Raw genomic sequence first — 26271 nt, forward strand, 5'->3', positions numbered from 1 at the left:
CCCTATTCTAGCACCTGAGCAGCTTCCTCAATCTCAGAACACTCTCCCTAACAAGTAGCAAGTGTCAAGTGATATAAAATAAGAGGGAAATATAGGGTATCTTATATGCAGTCCATCCGGAGACACATTGCACACGTTTATCTCAGTTGTCACACTAACTTTTTGGGGGTCTTTTATTTTGAAACTCGAACGTAAGCTAGTCCGGAAAACGTTCTCTACGTTGCTGACGCTGCTCTTACCTAATTCAAACGTTAAACAAGTTGAGTTGGTTATTATCACTTCTAGTTTCATGTGGCCTTTTTATACAACAGCTCACTTTTCTATTTGAATATCTAGGGCGAAGTTTTGTATTTACCGAGTGTCGGTGACTCTGTTGGGGCTACTTCCGGATCAACAGCAGCCTTCCTGTAGTGACTTTTGAAATAGTGAGTCCACGCAGTTCACTGTGCCACTTAACTATTTACATACACGTACGATATGTCATGTCACCATATTCGTTGTTATTCTTTTGTTTGCGTGAGTGTAACCTTTGACCAGGACTGTCAGAGACGGAAGTCATTAGCTGAACTGATCGTGGGTCATGTTTACTTCTCCTGTGTAGATGCTCCTTGCTGTTGAGAACTAGAAACCCTACAATGAATCCACACACCCTGTCCCTTAGAGCCCTGCTCTTCCTGGGGCTCTGGCACACGGGGAGATGGAGCCTTGCCTCAGCCCCAGAGCTGAGGGAGCAGCCGAGAAATATAGGTAAGCCATTCAGGGTGCATGTGAGGTTTTAAATTACATTTCTGGTGGGGGAGACGGAGACCTCACTCTTTTCGCACAATTAAAATATATGTATACAAGCAGGCATTTTAATAATGTACTTTTAGTGAAAAAAACAAAGATATGATCAGACATTGTCATGTGCATTGTCATAAGATGATCATCAAACAGGTCTGATAAAATAATAATACCTTTTTTAAGTCATTTGTTAAGTAACAATGCCAACATTTACTTCTTAAGCCATTTGTAGAAATCACGTTAAGCTCCGGGTAAATGTAATGGACATCTTTCAGTTTATATGAAACTATTATATGAAATAATAATAACCAATTAACATAGGTTAAATCTATAGTGAAATTCAATATATTTTGCAGCCACAGTACAAAAGTTTAACAGGAATACAGTGTGTATGAGGTGTATATTTTAGCTACATAGCTCACAAAGAAACATGAGAAGGAATACAATCAGGAAAATACCTTTCACTTATAAGTGAAATGTTAAAAAAAAAAAAAAGGGCAAAGGTGAGATATTAAAATGTTCCTCCTCCCCTTCTGCTAGAAAAGGGAAAATGATGTGAATTGGATCCAATCACCACTTTGGAATGATTCTAGCTGAGCCTGCTGTGAAGATTCTTGACTGTGTTGTGTTGTTGTTGTTATTGCTCCTTTAAAGCGGTGGTGGGAGCAGGCATCGGTGGCACTGCGGCAGCGTATTACCTGAGGCAGGAGTTTGGAGCCGGGGTGAAGATCGACGTGTTTGAACCGGGAGATGTCGGCGGGCGACTAGCGACGCACAAGTTCGGAGACTTTGAGTATGAGACGGGAGGTGCTGTTATCCATCCTCTGAACCTGCACATGAAGCACTTCATTGAGAGATTAGGTAACGTACCCACCCTCAGTTTAACAGACTCAGCACACAAACCTAAGTAACTGAAACCATACAGTGTGGGTGAAAAGATACTTAACAATTTTTTGGGAATGACCTACATTAACTCATAATTCATTCATAAAATATGGTTTGATCTTCATCAAAGTCACATAGTCAGACGGAGACTCTTATTTAAACTTATAACACACTGGGCAGATTTAGTTAAATATGAAAAAAATCTGAAATGTGTATTTAAACCTCTTTAGAAATGACCTTTTAAAAAGCAAGTACAAGTCAGATGTATTCATAAAGGAGTTGAAATTGTTGTAAGTGGTTAGTGGTGCCTTATACACCAGAAAAAATATTAGTTATTGATATTCCTCTCTCTCTTAACAAGCTGTGTGAACCATCCTTCATCAACATGTGTTCACTTTTTATTTATTGCACTGCAGTTATCAAGGAGTCCAGTATATTTGAAACCAGCTAATGTATCTTTTTTTTTTCTTTTTCCATTTTCCCAGGTATTCCCCAGAGGAAAGACGTCCCTTCTAAAATGGCAATCTTTGATGGAAAGGAGCTCACTTTTGAAGAGAGTGACTGGTTTATAGTGAACTTCTTTCGCATGCTCTGGCGATTCGGGTTCAACCTTCTACGAATGCGGATGTGGGTGGAAGGATTTCTGGACAAATTCATGAGGTGAGCTGGAAAAGGTAGTTGTCACAGCTCCTTTATCTCATTATTTCAAAACAAGAGTTGGATACTCATGTAAATCCTTTTGCTCCTAGGACGTACCAGTATCAGCAGTTTGGGTACTCATTCTCCAATGTGGAGAGGCTTCTGCATGCCATGGGAGGCGATACCTTTCTTACCCTGGTTAATCAGACACTGGAGGAAGCCATGCTCGCCGAAGGGTTTTCACAGGTCTTCCTCAACGATATTGTCGCACCCATCACTCGGGTCAACTACGGTCAAAGCGTACGCATTAATGGCTTTGTGGGTACGTTTTAACTATGTAAATGTTTGCATTGTTTCACCATGTGTCTAATAATAAAAGGCCTTTGTTGAAATGGCTGTGAAGTAGAGGTAACATTGAATGTATGTCTTGTCTTATAGGGGTAGTGTCGATAGCAGGAGCAGAATCAGGCCTGTGGGCAGTAGATGGAGGCAATAAGAGAGTGTGCTCAGGACTGCTGTACCACAGCAAAAGTGAGCTCATCCCTGCCAAAGTCACCTCCATTTCATACAAGACTCGACCATCCAAGACAGGTACCTTTTCATATTCCTTCATTTTGGTCATTTTTATTGGCCTGGTGAGAACAGCCTGATCTTGCGCTTCACATTTGTATCTTTGCCACAGATCAGTCTGGCCTTTCTCCAATCTCCATAGGGAGGAGTCTGTGAGTGAAAGGCAGCCCTGATGGGTTCATGTAGTTGTCAATCCAGCCTCCAGTCGGACTGGGCCTTCCCCGCTTTCCATCCGTTAGTGTATGGCAGCCTCTGATTGGTTCTTGTTGTCGTTGACTTCAACATGGTTAGACGAATAAGCTCTTGAGATATGGCTGGTCTCACAAGGCTGCAAGAACCAATCAGAAGCTGCCTTCCACTATAATGGAATAATGTTAGGTCTGAAAGCAGGCCCTGATTGGCTCAGTCATTTTCTGACCATACTCCTCTCCCCACGAAGATTGCAGAAGTCCACACAGATCTGTGGGAAAGAAACAAATGTGAATCTGGGCTAGATAAGGCTAGTCTTACCAGGCTAATTTTTTTTTGTTTTTATCAAATATTTTGTCTCAACTTCCCTCTTTATCTTCAATTTTCAGGCACCACAAACAGTTTCTACGAGGTCAATTATGTTGGCGACTCGGGCTCGGCACACTCTCTGTACGACATAGTGGTCATAGCAACGGCGCTTCACCAGGGAAAGTCCGACATCACTTTCTCAGGCTTCTCCCCTCCGATTCGCTCTCACTTCCCCGGGCGGTACCACCAGACCGTCACCACACTGGTCCACGGCAAGCTAAACATGTCCTACCTCGGGTGCGCACAGCCTGCCTCCAAATTCACTGTGTCCGACGTCCTCACCACCGACTGCAAGGACTCCTTCATCAACAGCCTGAGCTCTCTGGACCCCGTGCACATCCCTCCGGGTTACAAGCGCCCCCCTGCCAGTGAGAAGACGGTCTGGAAGGTGTTCAGCCCGAAGCCGTTGACCCAAGAGCAGCTGGGGGAGATGTTCCTCTCCTGGGATTCGGTGTCCGAGACTCCATGGCTGGCTTATCCGTCGTACCGCCCGCCTCACCGCAACACCCCTCCCTTCATCCTGCACAACCGCATGTACTATCTCAACGCCCTGGAGTGGGCGGCTAGTGCCATGGAGATGAGCGCCATCTCTGCCCGGAACGCTGCCCTGCTTGCACATCATCACTGGCACGGACTGGCCAGCAAGATAGACCAGGAGGACCTGCACACCAGACTAAGAGGGGAACTCTGAAGAGGGAGGGAGGACTACTGGAGATAAGAGCCACGCCCACACTCCTGCTGCACTACGTTAAACACAGGGCAAATCCCAACTCTCTTTCAGGTATCTGGGGGGGTGCTCTGATCCCAAGGACAATTTGCAGTTTATTACAACTTACACTCACCGGCCACTTTATTAGGTACACCTGTTCAATGGCTTATAAAAACAAAAAGCTTATCAGCCAATCACAGGGCAGCAATTTAATGCAATTATGCATTTAGACGTGGTCAAGACAATGTACTGAAGTCAAACCGAGCATCAGAATGGGGAAGAAAGGAGGTTTAGGTGACTTTGAACATGGCATGGTTAATGGTGCACGGCAGGATGGATCCATACTTTCAGGTGGTTAACGCCAAATTCTGAACCTGCCATCTGAATGTCGCAACTGAAATCGAGACTCATCAGACTAGACATGATTTTTCAATCTTCTATTGTCCAATATTGGTGATCCTGTGTGAATTGTAGCCTCATTTTCCTGTTTTTAGCTGACAGGAGTGGCACCCGGTGGGGTCTTCTGCTGCTGTAGCCCATCTGCTTCAAGGTTAGTCGTGTTTTGCGTTCAGAGATGGTATTCTGCATACCCTGGTTGTAACGAGTGGTTATTTGAGTTACTGTTGCCTTTCTATCATCTCAAACTAGTATGCCCATCCTCCACTGACCTCTGACTTCAACAAGGCATTTTACGTCCACACAAATGTCGCTCACTGGATATTTTTTCTTTTTCGGACCATTCTCTGTAAGCCCTAGAGATGGTTTAGAGTGAAAATCCCCGTAGATCAGCGGTTTCTGAAATACTCATACCAGCCTTCCTGGCACCCTCAACATTGCTATGTTCAAAGTCACTTAAAACCCCTTTCTTCCCCATTCTGTTGCTCGGTTTCAACCTCAATAAGTTGTACTGTCCAGGTCTACATGCCTAAATGCATTGAGTTGCTGACATGTGATTGGCTGATTAGTTATGTGTTAACAAGAAATTTGAACCGCTGTACCTAATAAAGTGGCCGGTCAGTGTATATTTTATTGTGGTATTTTCGGCCTTTGTTCCTATCTTTTTGCTCACCAAAGTCATTAGCTGAGACCTAGGGAAACGCAAAGAAGTGTTGAAGGGGCGACAAAGACGGACAATCAGACAGATTTACTACTTTAAATGTAGTATTTTAAAGTCGTAATATGTTCATTGTCTGTCTTCGTTTGTACGATTATTTTTTATCACTCACGTCTCTTTCCACCATCCCACTTAAGCTTTTTAGCCTCTGCTCTCCCAGATCTCAGCTTTTACCTTGGTGAATACAACCAATAGGAACGCTGACTTTAATCGCACCTATAAAAGCCACAGTTCATTATTCACCAGCAATAGCAGCACAAGTTAAATGGAAAGGTGGATCAATATTGTGCTATGCCGAGTTTTGTAATCACTGTGAACCATGCTGCACTGCCAGCTAGAAGGACACTCCTAATAAGTGTTCCTCTGTTTGCCTGAGTGTCTTGAAAATATCTATTTTTTAAATTGTGCATTGCTGCTACTGTGAACACGGTACAGCTATGAAATCTAAGAGATCAGCGTTACCCTTTAGCCGAGTTCTTGCTTCGCTAATTCAAAGATGTCCTTTTATCAACTAATTTTTTATGTCCTCCGTTGATTTGATCAGTAATTGATGAAGAAATATTAACTGTGTTTTTTCTTACAATTTAATAATACCGATGATAATAATAAGACTTTAATTGGACAGTTTGATCACAGTGACAAGGTAACATATGTATGATTTTAGCGTTCATAACTGCTTGTGCCTTAAAGATATCGGTGTCATCGGATAAAGTCTTAATTGAATTCTAAGTCTCCCTATGATTTTAGAAATCATTTGTCCTTCAGGTTTCCCTGTTCCTGTGTCATTTTTGACAAAGTGTCATCAGAGCCAGGCCACCGGGACCAAACTGTAAAGAATATAATGAATTTCTGTCATTTCTTTGTAAAATATGAGATTCATCACATCATGTCGTTTAAACTGTACCCTCCTAAATCACTTCCAATGTTCTGTAGTTTGCTAATTGTTTCCTAAGCACTTTTAGAAGGGTATTTTTTTAGATTTTTTCTAGAAGTATTTCGATTTGGATCATACTGTATTTAAAAATATTAATAATAATTAAAAAATGTATATTTTGCAAAAGACTATAACAATAATGTGGAGTTTTTAGATCAGCTTCTTCTTCACAAATCAAAGAAGACTTTTATGTACAAATCTGAACTTTTGAAATCGGGTCTAATCTGATTTCAAAACAGCACTGACATCCCCAGGATCACAATAAAGTGATGAGTCTGAGTCTGCCTCGTAGTCTTATTTAAATTTTCTTTGAATTACTTCTCAAGGCATATCGTAGTATTCTAGCTTTCTAAGAACCGAATTGCAAACTTACTTATTCTGACCGTGATACTGATGACCTTTTAAGTCTTGTTTTTACATTAGAATCTATTTATTTTCTTTCTTTATATCTTTACCTTTACCTTTTCAAATCTGTTTTAATTTTTACAGTATCATCTAAAATGGATTTTTTGATTTGTCAAAGTTGGTGAGACGAGTGTAATGTCCTTTTTAAAGACTGAGGAGACCAGTAAAACTGTTAATAGCTACAGCTTGTTTGCTTTCTCACTGATTAATTGAGGAATTGTCTCACTGAGTGACCTTGCGAAGCTTTGCTCATAAGCCAAGGATGTGCGGTAACATCACCATTTCCATTCCTAAAAGATAAATCCGCATTTGTTTGTTTGTTTTCAGCCTGGATGTAAGGACTTCCTTTTTTTCCTTTTTTTTTCTTCATCAAACCCCCACAGTAACATCCCAAATGAAGGCACCGTGTGACTGGAGAGCCAACAATGGGTGGCATTGACGGGTCGAATAAGGATATGTCTGTGTGCTGATGTGCCACCCAGCTGTCCTCACAGGTAGGGAGGGACAATGGTACCAGAGCCGCCTGTCCATGCAAGACATGTGATGTGACTGAAGATATAAGAGGCGGTAAGCCGACAACAACACAACACAATTTCAGACAGACAACCAAAATCTTCCACGACCAAAACCAGCAGCAGAGATGAGGTTCCTGGTGCCCATGTTTGTTTTCCTCGCCGTGTCAGCGTTTCACACTGGTAAGAATATAGTTTAGATTTGTCCTATTGTTTTTATTTTCAAGAAAAGTTAAACGTGGCTATCGTTTGAAACTCTTTGATCTACACTGATAGAGGCTGGGAGGTCAAAATCTTGGATACATTTTATTTCTGACCAGGTTTTTATTTGTTTATAATTTTTCATTAATTTTGGGGCTAAAAATAAAGAAGAACGAATAATCATAAAGAATGCATAATCCAATGTAGTTCTTTAGATAAGTCTTAAATAATGCATATATTTGTCACCTTTCTCATCAAATGTAATAGTAAATAGATTTTTGTTTTGTTTTTTGTACGTAAAACACATTAATGCTTATTGAAGGAGTAACTGCATGTGATGTTCAGTTGTGCATTTATTTGAAGCATAACCGATGCACTTGTGATGACTTCTAGCTCTCTCAGCATCTCTGGAATCAGCAGAGAAGGAGGGAGTACCGGTAGTCGCACAGCAGGGTGAGGAATTTATATTGATAACAATTATCAATAATAATTATCAAAGGGTGCCACAAAACTGATGTAATTCATGTTTTCTACATGCAGATGGACTGACTGAACTGCAGAAAATAGGTAGAGTGCAATGAAACGATTGAGAATCAGCTGAATTTGAAACTGATGTTTTATTACTGTTGTATTTTGTAGTTGTGTGTGTTTGTGGGCCTTTGTTTATTCACCTGGCTGTAAGAAAAGCAGCTTTCACTGAGACTGCAGAGAATGACTGCTTTGTTCAAGCCACCTACGAGCCCCCCTTTATTTTGGAATTATGTTTAATCTACATTTCTTCACCGTATCCTTATTGCACACTGCATCTCTCTGTGTTCTCAGATCAGATTGAGTTTGAGGCCGCTCAAAAGAACAAGGCCGCTCAGATGAACGGTTAGTTTCACTAAAGTCAAACGCAGTCACCATAAAAGATAACAAATGAGGTGAGCTGCTTTGTTCAGTACTGTGTGTAAATCAAATGTTCTACCTTTTTCTTCCCCTCTCAAGTCACAGAGGAGCAGAATGAGGAGGGACGCTACCTTGGTAAGAGCATGTGACCTTTGACCTTATTCAAAACTAATATGGACTGATTCTGGGTTTGCACAGTTGGTAACACTGGTCATTACATTTTTTTTTTACACACAGAGGCTGTTAAAAATGGATCTGGTGAGTTACACATGACTCATGAGTTGATCACATGATGAGCACCTGAACACATCTTGATGATGTGTTAAATAATTAAAAATCACCTGTTGAAATGTTTCTAACAGTGGAGGAGCGAATTGAAGCTGGGAAAAACAATACAGGTGCGTACAAATAAACAAAAACTAACAAAAAAAAACATCCTGGTGTCCTTTAAAGTGAGATTTGTGTATCTGAGATTACATAACTGTGAAATCCTCCTCCAGCAGAGGGAGTTGGGAACTCTGACGCAGCAGCTCGTGGAGGTATGAGAGGTTCCACTTTCAGCCTGTAGATGGCAACAACATAAAGTTTAGAGATGGTCTGAAAAGATCACACTGACATGTCAAATACCACAGTATTGTGACTGATGTTTCTCTCCACCTTGTAATCCAAAGAGCCAGAGTCTGAGTCCTCTGAGGAGGCAGATGGTGAGTTTGTGACTTTGTTTATTTCCAGCACATTAAAGCTGTATATATCTTTTTTTTGTCACTGTCAAAGGCAATTTCTGTCTTTATTTAGTTTTGACAGGGAGACAGAGACGGGGTAGGTAATGTGAATCTAATCTACACAAGCACTACAAACAAACACTACATTATGAGCTTTGAATAATACTGCGATTGTGATCTTTTCCGTTATCCTTATATTCATGAATTCCAAATGACTTTTGGTTTTTTATTTTATTATTATCATTTAAATGATATTCCCAGAGCACCACGAGGCAAAGGCAGAGACTGTGAGCAGCTCTGGTAAGTTAAATGGACACTTAAAACTAACTTTATTCACTATAACTACTTGATTTAAATCCCCTTTTTGTCTCTCCTGTGCAGAGGAAGTCATTCAGGATTCAACCAAGGATCAGGATCAAGGTAAAATAATTGAAAAAAGAATTTGTAAATGTTCCACACATACTATAATAATGATCGGATCTAACAATGATTACATTTTTTTTTCGGACTCCCAGTACCTACCTCAGGCTAGAATGGATGTGGTGAACTGTTTTGAGCAACACAGTGAAAGTTAAATTGAAGGTTATGTAATAAGAAGTGGAGTGAAAAAACAGAGCCGGTCGGAGGCAGTCTAGCTAGATTTAAACAGTGTTGTTGAAAACCTTTATGGGTGGGGTTCAACATCAAGTAAACATTCAAATTGCCTCAAGAGCAATTACAGATTTACAAGCTTGTAAAAACTCTACAAGTATTTGTGTATCCAGTTTAAAGTACAGAATCAAAACAATTGTTTTACAGGGATATGAGTCACACTAGAGGTGACAAAATAAGTTGGTTTTCTGCTTGTCCTCAAAAATAAGATGTTGGGTATTGTTTATTTGAACACACTTCTCCTTTTGTTAGTAAAACTAGGACAAGAATCCGGGTCACACCGAGATGTCTGTCCCCAGGTGCCCTATTGTGCTTGATTTACACAGCATCATCTGCTTCTGGTTATTTTTAGGACCAAGGAAATAAGCAGAAAAACAGTTTTTAAAGTTGATCAAATTATCCAAGGTTTACAAAAGCAGTGATAAAAGGTCAATGTTTTGATTATCTTTGGTCAGAAAACTCATTGTCCTGAGCTGAAAAATCTATGTGTAGCAGAAAATCCTTAGGGATAGATAGGCATTGCTTTGTGCTTTACTGCAATAACATCACACAATGGTGCAGTCATTCATCAGGAGTGGGAGTGAGTGAGTCACGTTAGAAAAAGCTCTATGTGATTATGTGCCGTGCCCCTGGAAAACTACTGAATTGTGGTGTTTTTCAATGTAAAGCTAGCGTAAAGGAATCCTGTCTCTGTCTGTCCCTGCGTCACAGATGTACTGGAGTGAGGAAGCCCCGAAGCATGCGGATCCACACGCCCACTGATCACCCGGTGCCTGAGCTGCACCGAGCTTACTGTTAATAAAAGGGATCTCTTCCACCTATCTGTACCAACTATGTCCTCTTTTGTTTAATGTCATGTGCTATAATTCTTCTTTTGTAGTCTTTCAGAACTGTTTTTTAGTCCTCAATTCCGATGGCATTATTTCACCAAATAGTTTTAAATCGGTATGAATTTCCAATACTTTATATACAAAACCTTTTTTTAAATATGTAACAAAAAAAACACCACAAGTATTTTCCCATTTTTATTTTCAACTGTTTTGTTTGTTTTTTTTTATCCACAGATGTGGACTAGAGTATGTTGATGTGCATTAAAAAAAACATTTCTTTGGTACCTAAGGGAAAATAAAACAATTAAGGCAACTACAGCATCTATAGGTCTGAAATGCATTTAGTTCTGCAGCCAAATGACCACATGCCTGTTGTATGAAATGTGATGTGTCCACCCTCATTCAAACAAGAGACCAGATCAGCTCCAAACCAACCCCGTTAGATATCTTCCAGTTTTAGGTTCCTGCTCGTCGTGATGTATAACCTTATTCGGCTCCACAGGCCGAGAGAAAGTGGAACGTTAGAGCGACCCAAATGTCGGGACAGGTGCAAATTCCACAGAAAAAACAAACCGGGGAGTAGCCAACACACGGTGAATTACAAAAACAAGGCTGAAGCAGGACTAAAGCATTTAACCAGCATTGATGATGTTATCAAGTTTTAACAGGAGACTTAAGGTCTTGTTTGAGAGCAGGCCTTTCCATTAGTTGACATTCTGCAAATTCAAGTAACCAAGTAATTTCAGGCAGCCATATCTGCACTGATTAAGAATAGAGACTCAGGATATCCTTGTGAAAGAACTGGATTGCAGATAATCCACAGACTTGTGTGCTGACTTTCATGCTAATGATACAGTATTTCACAAATCATTCTGCCAGTGTGTCAAATTAGTGTTTCCACCATTGTAAACTATTCAGATACTGTCATGAAGACAGGACTGCAGTGCTGTGAACGTGATCACATAAATTTTAAGAATAGCAGAAAACACTGTCACCGACCTGAATTTACAGTGTGGTAAAAGCAATGTTTGATCTATAATGAGGAAAAACAAAAAAGGTTCCAGTTTAGGGGGGTGTACATGGAAGCCAAATTGATTAAGACCAAATACTTAAAATTAAGGGAAAACACACACCAAAACCCTTTTTCTTTTTACCTAAGAATACTCACAATCTGTTACTTTCAGCAAGTGTTATGACTGGAGGACTAGATCTGCAAAAAGGCTAATACTGCATTTTAATTGTTCATTTCTTTCTAACTAGTAACACAAGATTAAAACAGCATGGATGTATATACATAATTTCAAAGTAATAAAAAAAAAATGGAAGAATGAGAATTAGAAAAAATAAATAAAAATCAGTTGATGCTTTTAGATAAAACTCTTTACAGAATGATGATATGCAAAAGCAAGTCAGAACAAAGAAATGCAATCTTCCCACTGAAAGAAATGAAGCCCAACTGGAACAAACCGCAAATTCTAGGTTGAAAATGATGCAGCCAAGAACCACAGACCCATATCGCGTGCTTTCAAACATTTCCATTTTTTCCCTTCCGAAGTTGTTGGCTTAAGGTAAGCAATATATTTTGGCCTTCCAACTCTTCTCCTGGTGCGCACTGGAGCGGTATCTCTCTCCTCCCCTGCTTGGGGCGCAGCCGAAGGCTCACAGGATGCCATAGATGAAGATGGCCATGATGGCGGCACTGATCAGGCCAGAGATGGGCACAGTCACAAACCATGCCAGGAAGATGTTCCTGAACAGACGCCAGTCTACCGCCTTCTTAGATCGCAGCCAGCCTACTGCAACCACAGAGCCCACCTGGAAGCACAGCAGATGTCAGATCAAATCCAAATTCTTTCTTAGATGTAGGCAGGGCTAAACAACAATGTTTTAGGAGAAAGTTGCCCCACATTTGGACATTCTACCAGACTGGGTTCCTGTTTACTGTATGTCTCATTCCCCGTGTCTAGTCTAATTTCCAGACCACAGTGTTTAAGCAGCCTACCTTGCAGTGGGTGGTGGAGACAGGCAGGCCAATGTTAGAGGCAACAACGACAGTCAGGGCTGAGGCCAGTTCGATGCTGAAACCACTGCAGGGGAATAAAAACAACCCTTAGTTAGCCGTGTCTGAGCATGCCTGCTGCATTCACAGGATGGTAATGTCTGAGGAGGATGTGGTTTGGTGACTAAGGACAAACAGGTTCTGCGGTCTGTAGGCTCTATACCTGGAGGGGGTGATGGGGGTAAGGTCCTTGCCCATGGTCTGGATCACTCGGCGGCCCCACACCCACAGACCAGCACAGATGCCGACGCCTCCATACAGCAGCAGCCAAATGGGTGTGGGCTCATTTGAAAACACATTGCTGGTATTATAAACCAGCCACAGCGCTACCAAAGGTCCAATGGCATTACTGCAGAGGAAAAGACATGAGGTTATTTCAACAGTAGCAAATATTCTGACTTTGATTTGAACCTTGAAAATGTCCCCAACAACATGCCAGAGAAACTAAATTGCCATGCATCAACCTGATGATGGGGAAAAAAAAAAAAAAAAACCTGTCAAGGAGTTTGCATACCTAACGTCGTTGCCTCCGTGGGCAAAGGATCCGAAGCAGGCAGTGAGAATTTGGAGGAACTGGAATAGAGTTGAGACTTCTGGCTTGTCGGCCTCGAGCCCGTCCTCATCTAGAGAGCTTTGGCTGCGACCTGCGACCTCTGTTGTCATGTCTAGAGTGACTTCACCCTCTCCTAGACCTTCGGGGGTAGTGTGCTCTGCCACAGCGTTGCAGTAGCTTGTGTAGCTGTCCATACGCACACGCTTCCTCTCCTGACCGCCTGACCCTGGGGCCTTCTCGCTATCCTCGCTGGCACGGAAGTCACCTTCTTTATACTTGAAGTCTCCGTGCATGCCGATGATGGCCATGGTGTAAGAAGTGTAACTGTTGTTTCGCCGAATAGGTCTGTCACCCCCCTCACCCATGCAGTCACCCACCTTGGCCAGGTGGAGCTTGTGCAGTAGGTCCTTGTAGAGGCCGGAGTCCTTGTGGACCGTGTGGTACTGGCTGTAACCGTTACTTGGCAGCTGTGCTGGTCTGTTGTTAAACTGTGCCTGGTTATTGTTGAACTTTATCTGATTGGCAGCATTTGTGGAGCCATTACTGTGCTGGACCTGACTGTCTGTTTGAACCTGTTTCGGGGCTGCAGAATATGAGAAAATTAAATATCAAGTTATATTAATCTTTATAATTTTATTTACATAAAATTATAAGAACTGATTCTGGGCACTTACCATTTTCACTGCTGTCGTCTGTGCCATCGGCATCTCCAATGTCAACTTCATCAGAATCGCCAATGTCAAATGCCACTCTGCGCTCTTCAGGGGCAGTCTGGGGCTGAGCAGAGGGGGTTTGATTGACAGCTGGGGTGGTAGGCGTAGAGGTCTCATTGGCAGTTGGTTTCAGGATTGGACAGTGGGCCTCTCTCGGCTCCCTCTTCTCCATCAGGGGGCTCTCAGAGGGACTGGAAGACTTGATGTCTCCTAAAAAGGGGAGAGAGAGTGAGATATTGCCTGGGTCATGTCAACACATACTAGTTTTTTTCAAACTAAGCGACATGCAGTTGTACAAATTGCATAAGCAGAGTCACCTACCTTTGTTCTATAAATACAATATGTCTGTTTCCAAAAGTAAGCTGCTGTGTTCACATAATCAGATAAATGGATTATGACCTTACAAGGAATATATTTACACTACGGCTAGGAGCTTAATTTATGAAAGAATATAACACTGCCAATGGCTTACATCACATTTGTTTGTGGTTTTTAAGTCAATCTGATACTTGCAAATAAAATATTTTTTGTCTGACCAGCTGGCCACATTACATCATCAAAACTGGATAACACAAGAACTGTCAGTCACCCTCAGCCTTCTCCCCATTCATGCACTGTAAATGCCACCTCAATACCTTAAGTCAACTTAACTTAGGTTTATTTTGGTCAAGTAGGTAAAAACCAATTACTGGATCACTATGACCCAATTAGGCTGCTTGTCTACTGGATGGTGGCTGAGCTACACAGAGCATGATTGGTCAAATAAACCCGCTGCTTCTCCTATAAGAGGTGACACTTGACAGGTGTGTTCAAATATATCTCAAAACATATTATTAGATCCATCTCTGTCAAGAAAACTATCATTATTGCAACAGGCAGGGAAAACTAAAAGATCTACGTTTTTAAAATAAAGTTTTGAATCAAAGTTTTTGTAGAAGGTTCTATTTGAAACTAATTGGAATTACATTTGTGGACCTATGTCCGAGGTGGTGTCAGATACAGCTTTTCTGCTACCTGCCTTAATAGGTTGTTAACACAGCGAGGGTTAGACTAATGGCATAATAAGGGACAACTTAACACAAAAGCACTATTTTATTAACAACAGAGGGAATTATAAAAGATTTACTGAAGTTTAAAATTAATAATGTCTCTGTCTGCACTTGAAGCACACCATTAGACTGTAAATATAGAGGACTCTAGGATTTATACTTTTTTTAAAATATAGGATTATATAAGAAACTGGTGACAATATTTTCACATGATTTTGATAAGTGTGACTAATATGAGCCCTCCATGTGAATAGGTTGAGGTTACATGTACAATGCCAAATCCGTTGCTTGTCCGATGGCTTTAGTGAGGACACCATGATTTCAGTCGTCAGCAGAAACTAGTGTCATGGATTGGAAAACATGTTGCCAGAAATCAAAATATAAAAATGGGACTTACGTTCAATTTTCTTCTTGAGGCGAGGACAGACAATAAACCAGACCACAATGGCGGTCACCAGAGAGAAGCCCAACGAGATGAGCAGGCTGCCCCACCAAGGGACCTTGTCAAATCCCAGCACTGAAGAAACGCCAGGTGCCACGGACAGAATCACAGACAAAGGCAAATGGAGAAAGGCAGATTTAAAAAACAAGGCAGCTGGTGCTACCTTTCTTTGTGGACAACAGAAAGTTGCATTAAAACACTGAACTGATCAGTAAAGTCATATCAGGATGATATTTAAAAGAGGAACACACTCCTGTTATTTAAACAATGAATGGCACCAATGCATGAAAATTAACTTTAGGGAAATAGCAATAACTTCACTGACATCTGGCCATGTGTGTCATCTTCTGGCTCTAATTGTTCACCTTACAAGCATGACAGCATGGTCTTATCATTAGGTAAATATGGAAAGCATGTGTACCCCTAGATGTGAACAGTTATGCAACACACCTAAAAAGGTGGAAGAGCAAAGATGTCAACATGACCCCAAAATGTCCAGCCAACACTGCAAATGGTCAACGAGTTCCTTAAAAGGCGACATTTGTTAAGGGGGAAAAAGGGACAAGGGGGAGTCATTCACAGGAGCTGTTTGCTGTAGCAATAACAGCTACCTCTTGCCAAGACTGCAGTGAAGCTGATGCAGAAAATGTAGATACAATGCAGCACATATTGGGAGAAACAACTATTGCGAATTTCCTTGGAGAAGCAGTAATCTTTGTCATACAGAAGATGCAAGTCAGCAGTGGTTAGGAGAAAACAAAAACAAAAGGCCAACACCACCACCCTGGCCATGCATAGTGATTTAAAAAACAACATGTACACTAGCTTGGGACGGTTTGGGAAGTGTAAGGTAAACAAGAGGAAATTAGGCCCAAGGCTAAAGCGATACGTGTCTCGGTCGCTGTGTTCATTCTGGAGGACAGAGTCCACAGTGCACTCTCTACCAAGTCACGCTGCAGCATAAGACTGCAGAGCACCTAACTGTTTATTTAGTTACGCAATGGAAGATCACATGCTCCAGGTCTGGTGAGGCTCAAAAGGAAAAACTAGGAAGGTGGCTGTCTTTGACTGGTGTATATTAGCTCACATGTTGATGGACATCCAGAGAAAGGTGTGATTCAGCAAGAAATGATGTGCAGTAACACACACTGGTGAATACAAAATAAAAAAAAGTGGACAGCATTCACAAAAATACTCTGTCAGTGACTTGTGTTAAGGGAACTTCTTAAAATAAGTTAAAATAAAATAAAAGGGGATTTATGAACTAGCCTATGTCTGGCAGTCTGATAAACACTCCCACACAAAAGGGTGGGTTTATACCACAGCCATGCAGTGGGATGAATAGGACATCACAGGAAACTGAAGTCAACCACAGCTGCGTTCCACACCCCTCCCTGAAACCTCTGTATCCCGTGGCCCACATTACACAATAACATGGTTTGTTGTTTTTTTCCACTACTATATGTGCATCTCACCACCAGCCTCAATTACAATGACAGTCAAAGTGGCAGTTTATGACTCACTTGGCAAGGGCCCTATGATTATTTATCCCCACGTTTGTCTAGAACCCAGTGTAGCATTTACCATGAATATTAAGGTTACTTGACAGCTACATTATGCTTAAAGCCCAACATTCATTCCTCACAATAAGTATTTATACATAACATAAGCAGCCTGTGAAGACAATGAAATAAGACATGCTCACTATCATGCTCTGGCATCAGTTTTCATGTTTCTGAATATTGTTTGGTGTACCCAGAGCAAACAACACCACTCTGTTTTTCTTTTCAGAGGGTAACACAGGCAGAAAATTGGTATCCAGCTAAAGGCATTGAAATTCTTCAATTGAGGCTATTGTCAGGGGATCAAAATGTACCGTCACTATGACACTCACACTGGTATGCAAACATCCTGTTTGGACTTGAATTTGAAACGGGCTTTTATCTGAGGGCCAGCAATATAAATTGTATTTCAGGGCAAATTCAGCGGATGTAGGGAAAATTCCTAGCATCTCTGAGATGCCTAAAAGAGTCAACAGTGATTGTATTCCGTTTTAGAAAGCCATAAGTCTTCATATCCAGATTAGACTGTAGGACTGTATAATAATTATGTTTCTTGGTTGATTTTCATTTTACAATGAACAGGGCTGAACTGGAGTGACAGTAGCTGATTGATTACAAAAGGTGTAAAGTCACACTTAGCTTCATCCGTAAAAGGATCGACAGCTGACCATCAGATTCTTTGGCTCACATTGCATACACATGCTGGCTTGAGATCTCTGGCACTGGTGTACATATTGAGTATAGGAATGTGCTGTGGGATGCCCGGTGTCCAATTGCACCACTATGATAGGATCTATATCACAGGAACACTGAGTCCCAACACAGGAAACCAAACATACTGTACTCAGTTGCCTGCAGATACCACTGCTGCATAATATATCAGCAATGATGAACTGTTGTCATGTTTGCCAGTGTAATACACTATCCAAAACTAAGCCTGAAATAAATAGGATTTCTGAATATTATTTTGATACTTATGAGCTTTGAGTCCTGATGTGTTTCATTATATGAAATTGTGAAAATAAATTATTGTGTATCCTGCCGTCTTAAAGCTTTAAGAATAAGCTGGTGTGTGTGTGTGTGTGTGTGGTGACAATTTGCATTGTTCTACGGTACACAAAATGCAGTGAGTTTGTTAACATGTCTGAAATGCAATCCTGCACCTTTTTATGTGAGGTACCAAAGTACAGGTCCTCATGTACAGTGTGTTGAGGTGTGACGGACTTCACACAACTGTGCAGAATGTGCCAGACTATGCAGGGCTACAAGCTATGCTGGAACGCCAAGTGATCTCCTCTTTGAGTATGCTGCTGATGTGAATGCACACATCAGAGCACCATATCTGGCCTGTAGCAGCCATTTAATGGCCCAGGCCAGCTAACATCTTGAACTGTTTGGCCCTGTAGAGAAAAGAAAACAGAGGAGCAAAAGTTGCTCATTTAATAAAGAGATTTTGGGAGACTAAGCCAACAAGTATACAAAACAAATTCTGAGCAATGCAATTACGGGCCGCCGACACTAAGAACATTTCAAGCACCCTCTTTACTTCTCTTTTCCTTTGTCTGAAGGGCAGACATTGACGTCAAGAGTAAAGTGAAATCTTATTTCCATCTCCCTGTTGAGCTCCACTCTAAAACTTCATTCCGGCTATGACCCACACAGAACCACAAGCAAGACAGCCCTCAAAAAAACATGTTAAAACAAAAATGGCTTCTGTGAAAATGGTCAACACAGTCTGGTTCAGTCTGGAATATGTGTGGGCATCCGGTTGTCTGAGGGAGCAGTTTATTTTAAGCTGTGGCTGTGGGAAGGCATGCAGAGAAAATGACTCAAACAATGATACTCACTCGGTGCTCCAGAGAACATGATGGAAAACAGGTTGATTCCCATAGTCATGGCGTAGAAGACAGGCAGGGCCTTCAATCCATTTGGCACAGGGTCTTTCTGCGGGGACAAATCAGAGCATCGAATCAGAAATACAAATTCCACTGCATGAAAAGAACTGTCCTATTTTATCATCAGGTTACAGTTGATGGCATAACAAGGGCAATGTGGTAATTCAAACCTTGCTGTATGCTGTGAATAAGGAACTGTTTCAGAGAACAGTGGCTTGATTCTTGCCTTGAAACAAACATTTCCTCAATTTTATTCTGAGAATGGACTAGTATGGTGATGAAACTGACCTAAAAAGCTAAGACTCCGGAAGGAATCTTCACTCACTAACACACATCACAGCTGGATTACAGCCAGTTTACCTTATGTAAGATGAACTTGCGCACAATGTAGAAAACAATCCCTGACATTATGCCAGACAAAAGAGGACTCAGGAACCAGGAACCAACTGCAAATGAAAGAAATGAGCAGTGCAATTTAGTGGAAATTAAATATATTGTCACAAAAACCCAAAGCTTTCTACATTATTTTCTTTCAGTAAGTGCACTACAGCTTTTTTCCCTATACAATTGCATTTTTGCGTCGGCTTCTGCTCAGGCTATGCAAGCAGACCGTTTTAACTATATTAATTTCCCCGGTGAAGTGACGATTATTGATTGATTAATTTGTGTTTTTTTTATTTAATTTTTTCTAACATGATGTGGATTTAGCTCAAAAACCTCCAACACACTCATACATTTCTAACACTGGATTGTTTACCTGGACATTGAAGGTCCTCAGCACAGACAAAACACCGCCCTTATGATAATGCATTAGCAGTCACAACCCGCTTTTAACTTTAATATAGTCCCCAATGCAATTCCACCAAACCGTACGGTCCATTCCATGTGTCTGACTTACCGATACGGAGGAGTTCTAACCACTTGACTCCCTGCTGGCCTTTGGCAACCAGCGAGTATCCGATAGTAGCACCAACAATGCAGTGTGTTCCAGAGATGGGGAGCTTGAGGAAGGAGGCGGCCAGCTGCCACACGGCAGAACCTAATCATAATAAATAATATCCTCACATTAGACAAGACATTTTGACTCTCATTATTCAGGTTTACATACATTTATAAACAACGGTCTTAAACCGGCAAAAGCTAAAACATTAAAAAAAGGGGGCCTAGAAAGCGTTTCCATACTGGGAAAAAACCAGGTTGCGTTCCGAATCGCATACTTTCTACTATATAGTATGTAGAAAAAAGATTTAGGATGTCCCGATTCTTGTGGCCAGATTTAGGATGGTTAGAAGTACCCGGATGTCCTACTTCATGCGGCCAAGATTGTTAGTGTTGAAAACTGCATCCTATTTGGGCGATTCTGACCCACAATCCAGTGCGCACGTTAAGTGACGTCAGCCTCCATGTGAAAACAAACGGGGATGCGACGGATATAAAAGCAAGAGGCAAGATCAAGGCACAACGTTATGATGAAATAAAGAGTAAAGTATGTCCCAATAGTATGCCTACTGCATCCTAACTAGATTATATTTATCGTCGGATGTAGTAAAAGAGAAAGAGTATGCGATTTGGAACGCAACCACAGTAAAACTGCATTTAAAAACAAAGACATTTCATGTGAAATATTTTCTTGAAAACATTTCCATCTGTCAAAAAAGTAATGACATCATTCAATTAAATTATCAAATATAAATGTGAATTGATTCAATAATGTACAAAATGTATTGCAGCCAGTGGTTTTAATATCAACTTTTTTTTTTAAGTAGCCGTAAGAACCAAACAGTGCCATGCGCCTCATGCAACAAAGTTCTGTTGACAGCGTTTAATAAGAGCAGGTGAAGTTACAGTATGTACATGATAAGCTGGAGAGATACTTACCAAACATGGCACTGATGGATCCAGCCATCAGCACGTGCTCAGAGCCATTGTACATGCCCACGTCGATGATGCCCTTGCGGATGGTTTCACTCACTTTAGCCCCGATGAGCACAGAGCCCAGTGTCTCAAACACCGTGGCCAAAATGCATGCCTGTCTCAAGGTGACCACCCCAGAGCCCACGGCTGTGCCAAAAGAGTTGGCCACATCGTTGGCACCCACAGAAAAGGCTAAGATGAAGGCGATGATGAAGCCGACAATCAGCAGCCACATGTAATCTGTCAGGGGCCCCTGCTTTGCTATTGCTACTGTGCCGGCCAGTATTACTGCAGACACTGTCGTACTTGAAACCATGATTGCAGACTAAAGAGGAATTGCTTCACAATCTTAAAGGGAATGAATAGGTTTCAAGATTGAATAATGCTATTTCTAAACAGCAGCTAGTAAAATAAGAGGTAAATTGTCAAATAAATAATTAGCTATTCTTTAGGCCAACCTGTGTTAACAGGATGATTTGAGAATTAGCAGTGCAAACTTGTAATGTGTTTATCCAGCAGTAACCAGAAAACAATTAAGGTAAACGGAGGTATAGTGTGGGCGTATTGCTATCCTGTAATGATACTAAATCTGTTGCTGTTTGTTTGCTGCTCAGCTATCAAGCAGAGTGAATGGACTGCCATTGTGCAAATGTAACTGCAGATGAGCAGGGGTACATTCTGAAAAGACAAAAGAAAGAAAAGGCTGGCTTTAGTAACAATTTCACTTTATCCCTCCTTCATGTGGAGGCTGTCAATAAAAAAGGAAACAGAAAACAATTTGACAACATGTGAAATACACGGATCTTAGATTGGAGGGGTTCACAGGAGGAAATACACTTCTTTACATACCAAATTAGTTAAAAACCACGAAAGCAACGTGGAGAACCACTATTTAACGCGTGGACTGGAAGAACGACCTCTACTAGCTGCCTTCCTTTAAAACCATACCCGATAGGAAGCCATTTTTGGTAAATGTCGCAGGAAAGAAAGAGGTTTTATGACAACAACGTCCTACAATATGACCAAGGCATGTCACTTATTGCACGTTTTATTGCCGTGTACCCTTGGCTTAAAAGGCCTTCACTAGATAAGTAGTGCCTTATCAATAGGCGACATTATAATCCTTTCGTGTGCACACGTGTCGTCATCCATTCATAGAACACAAACCCTGAGCACGAGCGCGGTCTGTTCATATAGCTTCACGCGACCGTAAACCAGAAATAGCTCGACCGGTCTAGACTTACAAAATTAACAATAACATTTGTCGTCATTGCCATGGACCTATTTAAAAAGGTTATAGCCGCTATAATAGCAAATGTGTCCATTATGCTGAATTTCAATTATGTTCGACGTAGTTATTCGTTAAAAGGGGAGGAAACCGGATGTAACTCGATTTAGGCAACACAAGCTGATGGGTTGTGCAGTCATTGTCGTGTGTGTATGTGTCGAGCCAATTTTAATGACCTGCCAAGTGTTTTCTGGACAGATGGTCAATACTGCTAACGTTAGCTTAACATTAAAGTAAAGGAGTTATTTTAAATCCGTTAACCTGGCATGAGCCAAGTGTTACGTAAACCTAGCGTTGGTGTAACGGCGTCTAACAATACACAAGTAGCATAACCCTAGAAATAAAAGATGTTTAACCTACAACACCGTTAGGTCGCTTAAAATACCAAGCAAGCTGTACACTTATCAATGGTGTTCAACGCAAAGCACAATGGTATATTACTCCGGCTAACGTTAACATTAGCTTTGCGGTTACATCAATTTATGATATTGTTTTCTTAGTTACGGATGTCAGTGGAATACACCACAGGTCACTGTACATTCTCAGAGATTAAATGATTAAACTCACCACACGTTGAAGTTTTCAGTCTTGTGAAGAATAGCGCCCGCTAGCCAGTAAGCTAATTAGCGCGCGTACGGACCAACTAGAGCGCGCGCGGGATAATGAAAACTACACTTATTCGGAGATCTATATCTCCTCAAAAGCTGCCTTTCGTTGAAAAATAAAGTGACTTTGAAAACAACCAAAAAACAGCTATTTCCGATAAGCTGATGTGAAACAAATCCGTCTTCTGAAATTCAGAACCGTCTCAGTTTGATAGAGCGCCTCGCTGCCGCATGTGTAGAAGTATAGTGCCGGTAAACTGGGGGGAGGACAATCTTTTTTTTTATTGGATACACCCTTCAGGAAGCACCGCCCAGCTGTCAGCAAGATGCACGCGTTATAAAAGGTCATAGGATGCAAGATGCGTCATGGATGGGAAGTTGTGCTGGTCAGAAGATCGCATTTCACAGCAAATTCTTCTTATACAACGATACATAACATATTATGTAGGTAGATACCCGGGCATAATCTATACCGGTACATAGTCAACATTTGCCTACTGCAGTCTGCAGGGAATATTACAGTACTGTTTGCCTCCCTCTGTACACATTTCATTTGTATGGTGTAGCGTTCATAGTTGGGGAAATGTAACTGTAGGCTACCCATAGGTTAGTTTTTAAGTAGGCTATTAAAGGCTACCTACATGTTTTTTTTTTTAGTTATTCCACCTTACTTTAGTATAGGCCAGTGGCGTCATTAGACCTATTTTAGGGGGGCTTCAGCCCCCCTAAAATATTCTTAAGCCCCCCTAAATAATTGTATGTTTATTTATAAAAAAAAAATCAATATAATGTGTCCAGACTATGAGTTTAAATAAATAAACCAGCTATTATTAACTTAAATGTGATCATGAATCTTAGTTTCCCTTCACTTCATAGTGGAAGCGGTAGAGAGTCAGAGTCAGTTCGTCGTTATCCAGTCCATTCCACTTGTTCATATAGAGCACGCCTACACTGAAATCCAGTCCACGTTTTCCCTGCAACCTAGGTTGCACTCAGTACCTGGGTACCTGCAGTGTGTGTACCGGGAGCGGAGCTGTGGATTTTTTTCTTTTGTTGTTGTTGTTAATGCTGCCAGGGGGGCCACCTCCAATATATATATATATATATATTATTTTTTTAGTTTGTGTGTTTGATATTAACATCATATTATGCAAATGTAAGTTATCATACAAAATAAGGGATAAAATGTTTTGGTCTAGATATTTAAAAGCCTAAAAATGTAATCAGTTCATCTGGGAGGTAATCCGAAATTATCTGATCATGTCACGTTCACATCCATGCACAGTGTGTATTGAGTTTATTTAAAAACAATTGGAAATGGGGCTGCCTCAGTTGCCCATGCACTGTGTATAGTCTATAGCCTATTTCAGCCTCGTCTGTGGAAAAAAAGATAGCTGGACGAGAGTTCTTATGCTTCGTTCCTCTCACTGCATTTAAATTAATTCATTATATTACAGAGAAATATGTTCCGTAAAAGAAAAAGAGCTCCAAGCCCATCCCAGAGGACCCTGCATAATATTTAATTTTATATTAATATTTTATGGAAAATCCATGTGTCCTTCTTCAGTAGCTTCTAATTCATCTGACCCAGTGTCTCCAAATGATTTGTTCACACACAAAATTCCTCAGATTTAGCCTCTTAATTTTCCTCTCAAAGTGCACCAGATTCATGCATTTCACTCTAAAAAAGTTTAAAAAAAAATCTCCCGGGGGTGGCAAACTCCCGGACCCCCTTAGGAGGGTAAGGATCTCAGCTGGCTATTATTTTCGCACAGCTGCTCAGTGGAGGCACTAGCAGAAAACACTGGGTGTGTGAATGATATTTAACAAAGATCTATAGTTTCAGCAGCGCTACAATTGGAGAAGGGCCCCCTAATCATATTTCGCTTAAGGCCCCCTGAAGGCTTGGGCCGGCTCTGGTGAAATTAAACGTTCGCTCACATTCTGTGCATCTCTTTGGGGCTAAGCCCCCCTGTCCTTAAAACCTAGTGACGCCCCTGGTATAGGCTAAGGAAGGTTTCTACTTCTACTCCACAGCATTTAGAAATCAAATATTAGGCTTACACGTAGGCCTAGCTTTACTTGCATTGTAGGTTTATGGCTAGTCCAGGTTTATTTGCATATCAGATTATTAGAAGGACTTCTTCTAACCCCAACCCTATCTCTTGATATAGCGCAACACCTCTCTTTTGAAACCTAAGCCATAGCCTAGTACCATAGATTAAAGGTTCAGTAAGCGGAATGGTCAGTTTAGCTAACTTCCTGTCAGTTAATGCAGTTAGCGGTCCCCTCCCTCGTCCCTACGTCACCACCACATACAGTAAATGCAATGCGGTCTTCAAGCAGCGAGTTATCTAGCATCATCTCAGATCCATAAGTGTGGTAAAACATGATAAAAACAGACATTGGGAATAGTGGCGTATTACAACTGATTGTGTGAGTCGTGTCTCAAATCTAGCATATTCCATGCTAGATTTTTACATATATCTAGGCCTACATATCTTTCGCTAATTATCTAGAGCAGTCGATATATTAACATCATATTAAGCAAATGTAAGTTATCATACAAAAAAAGGAATACAATGTTTTGGTCTAGATAGTTAATAACCTAATAATTGAATCAGATAATCTGGGACATAATCCGAGGTTAACTGATCACGTCACATTCACGTCCATGCACAGTGCGTGTTGAGTTTATTTAAAAACATTTGGAAATGGGGCTGCCCTCAGTTGCCCATGCACTGTGTATAGTCTAAAGCCTATTTCAGATTTGTCTGTGGAAATACAGATAGCTGGACAAGAGTTCTTCTGCTTCGTTCCTCTCACTGCATTTAAATGCATTCACTATATTACAGAGAAATATGTCTCGTTAAAGAAAAAGAGCACCAAGCCCATCCCAGAGGACCCTGCATAATATTTTATTTTAATTAATATTGTTATGGAAAATGTATGTGTCTTTCTTCAATAGCTTCTAATTCATCCGACCCAGTTTCTCCAAATTATTTGTTCACACAAAATTCCTCAGATTTAGCCTCTTAATTTTCCTCTCAAAGTGCACCAGATTCATGCGTTTCACTTTAAAAAGGTAAAAAAAAATCCTGCGGGGGGGGGGGGGGGGGGGGGGGGTGGGGCATACCCCAGGAGGGTCTGGTTCTCTGCTGGCTACTATTTTCACCCAGCAGGAAATTGGAGGCACTAGCGAAAAAACACTGGGTGTGTGAATGACATTTAACAGTCGTCATAAATTGGGCAAGTCTGTCTGCCTATCTTTCTCACTCCGCTACACACTCAGTCACTTCTATCCATTCTTAAAGGAAGCAGGATTAAACCACTGGATTAAGATGTTCAAATGTATTTAAAAAAAGCAAAACCAAAAAGTTGTTTAAATTTTTTTTTTTTTAAATGCACAAAGATGTTTAGAATGTTTAAAATATATGTTTAAAATGTGTAAAATAGGAACAGAGTTGTTTAAAATGTGTAAAATAATGAAAAGATCTTTCAAAACACACAGGGATTTTGAAAAAAAATGTTTGGGGGGGCTCTGCTGAAATTTGTTCTCTGAGGGGGGGCTCACTCTCTCACACTTTGAAAACCCCTGATCTAGAGCTGATGGGTCGTAACCATATAGATAGTATATAAAAGGTCGTAACGTGCCGAGGCTTCGGAGCGTGTGTCGAGTAATCCCGGAAATTTTTGGTGAAGCGCGTATCGAGCATAGATAGTGTAATAAAATGGATGTAGCGTCATGGCCGATCTCAGTTCACCGAGGAGCATCCCTTTTTCTTGGCTT

The 26271-nt window shown here is 41.0% G+C and overlaps 3 protein-coding genes across 3 annotated transcripts; 2 read left to right on the forward strand and 1 right to left on the reverse strand.

Moving 5' to 3' along the window:
• Nucleotides 1–234: 234 nt before the first annotated feature.
• pcyox1 (prenylcysteine oxidase 1) lies at nucleotides 235–6440 on the forward strand. Its single transcript, XM_080046319.1, has 7 exons — nucleotides 235–425; nucleotides 602–747; nucleotides 1438–1644; nucleotides 2154–2328; nucleotides 2418–2629; nucleotides 2746–2898; nucleotides 3456–6440. Exons 2-7 carry the CDS (start codon nucleotides 636–638, stop codon nucleotides 4124–4126), a joined length of 1530 nt encoding a protein of 509 aa, XP_079902445.1. The 5' UTR covers nucleotides 235–425; nucleotides 602–635; the 3' UTR covers nucleotides 4127–6440.
• Nucleotides 6441–7153: 713 nt separating this feature from the next.
• On the forward strand, nucleotides 7154–10427 carry LOC307265242 (uncharacterized protein). The gene is made up of 12 exons (XM_080046889.1): nucleotides 7154–7292; nucleotides 7704–7763; nucleotides 7851–7877; nucleotides 8133–8183; nucleotides 8298–8333; nucleotides 8436–8456; nucleotides 8561–8596; nucleotides 8699–8737; nucleotides 8870–8902; nucleotides 9182–9220; nucleotides 9302–9340; nucleotides 10283–10427. Exons 1-12 carry the CDS (start codon nucleotides 7238–7240, stop codon nucleotides 10294–10296), a joined length of 450 nt encoding a protein of 149 aa, XP_079903015.1. The 5' UTR covers nucleotides 7154–7237; the 3' UTR covers nucleotides 10297–10427.
• A 183-nt stretch (nucleotides 10428–10610) lies between these two features.
• On the reverse strand, nucleotides 10611–22711 carry slc20a1b (solute carrier family 20 member 1b). Its single transcript, XM_080046888.1, has 11 exons — nucleotides 22444–22711; nucleotides 20553–21266; nucleotides 19573–19713; nucleotides 19035–19120; nucleotides 18627–18723; nucleotides 15173–15292; nucleotides 13688–13936; nucleotides 12975–13596; nucleotides 12624–12809; nucleotides 12404–12488; nucleotides 10611–12216 (listed from the first exon to the last, which is right to left on the reverse strand). Exons 2-11 carry the CDS (start codon nucleotides 20902–20904, stop codon nucleotides 12061–12063), a joined length of 2094 nt encoding a protein of 697 aa, XP_079903014.1. The 5' UTR covers nucleotides 20905–21266; nucleotides 22444–22711; the 3' UTR covers nucleotides 10611–12060.
• Between the last annotated feature and the right edge of the window lie 3560 nt (nucleotides 22712–26271).

The sequence above is a fragment of the Ammodytes marinus genome (genome assembly GCF_949987685.1).
Source record: "Ammodytes marinus genome assembly, chromosome: 18".
Taxonomy (NCBI): domain Eukaryota; kingdom Metazoa; phylum Chordata; class Actinopteri; order Uranoscopiformes; family Ammodytidae; genus Ammodytes; species Ammodytes marinus.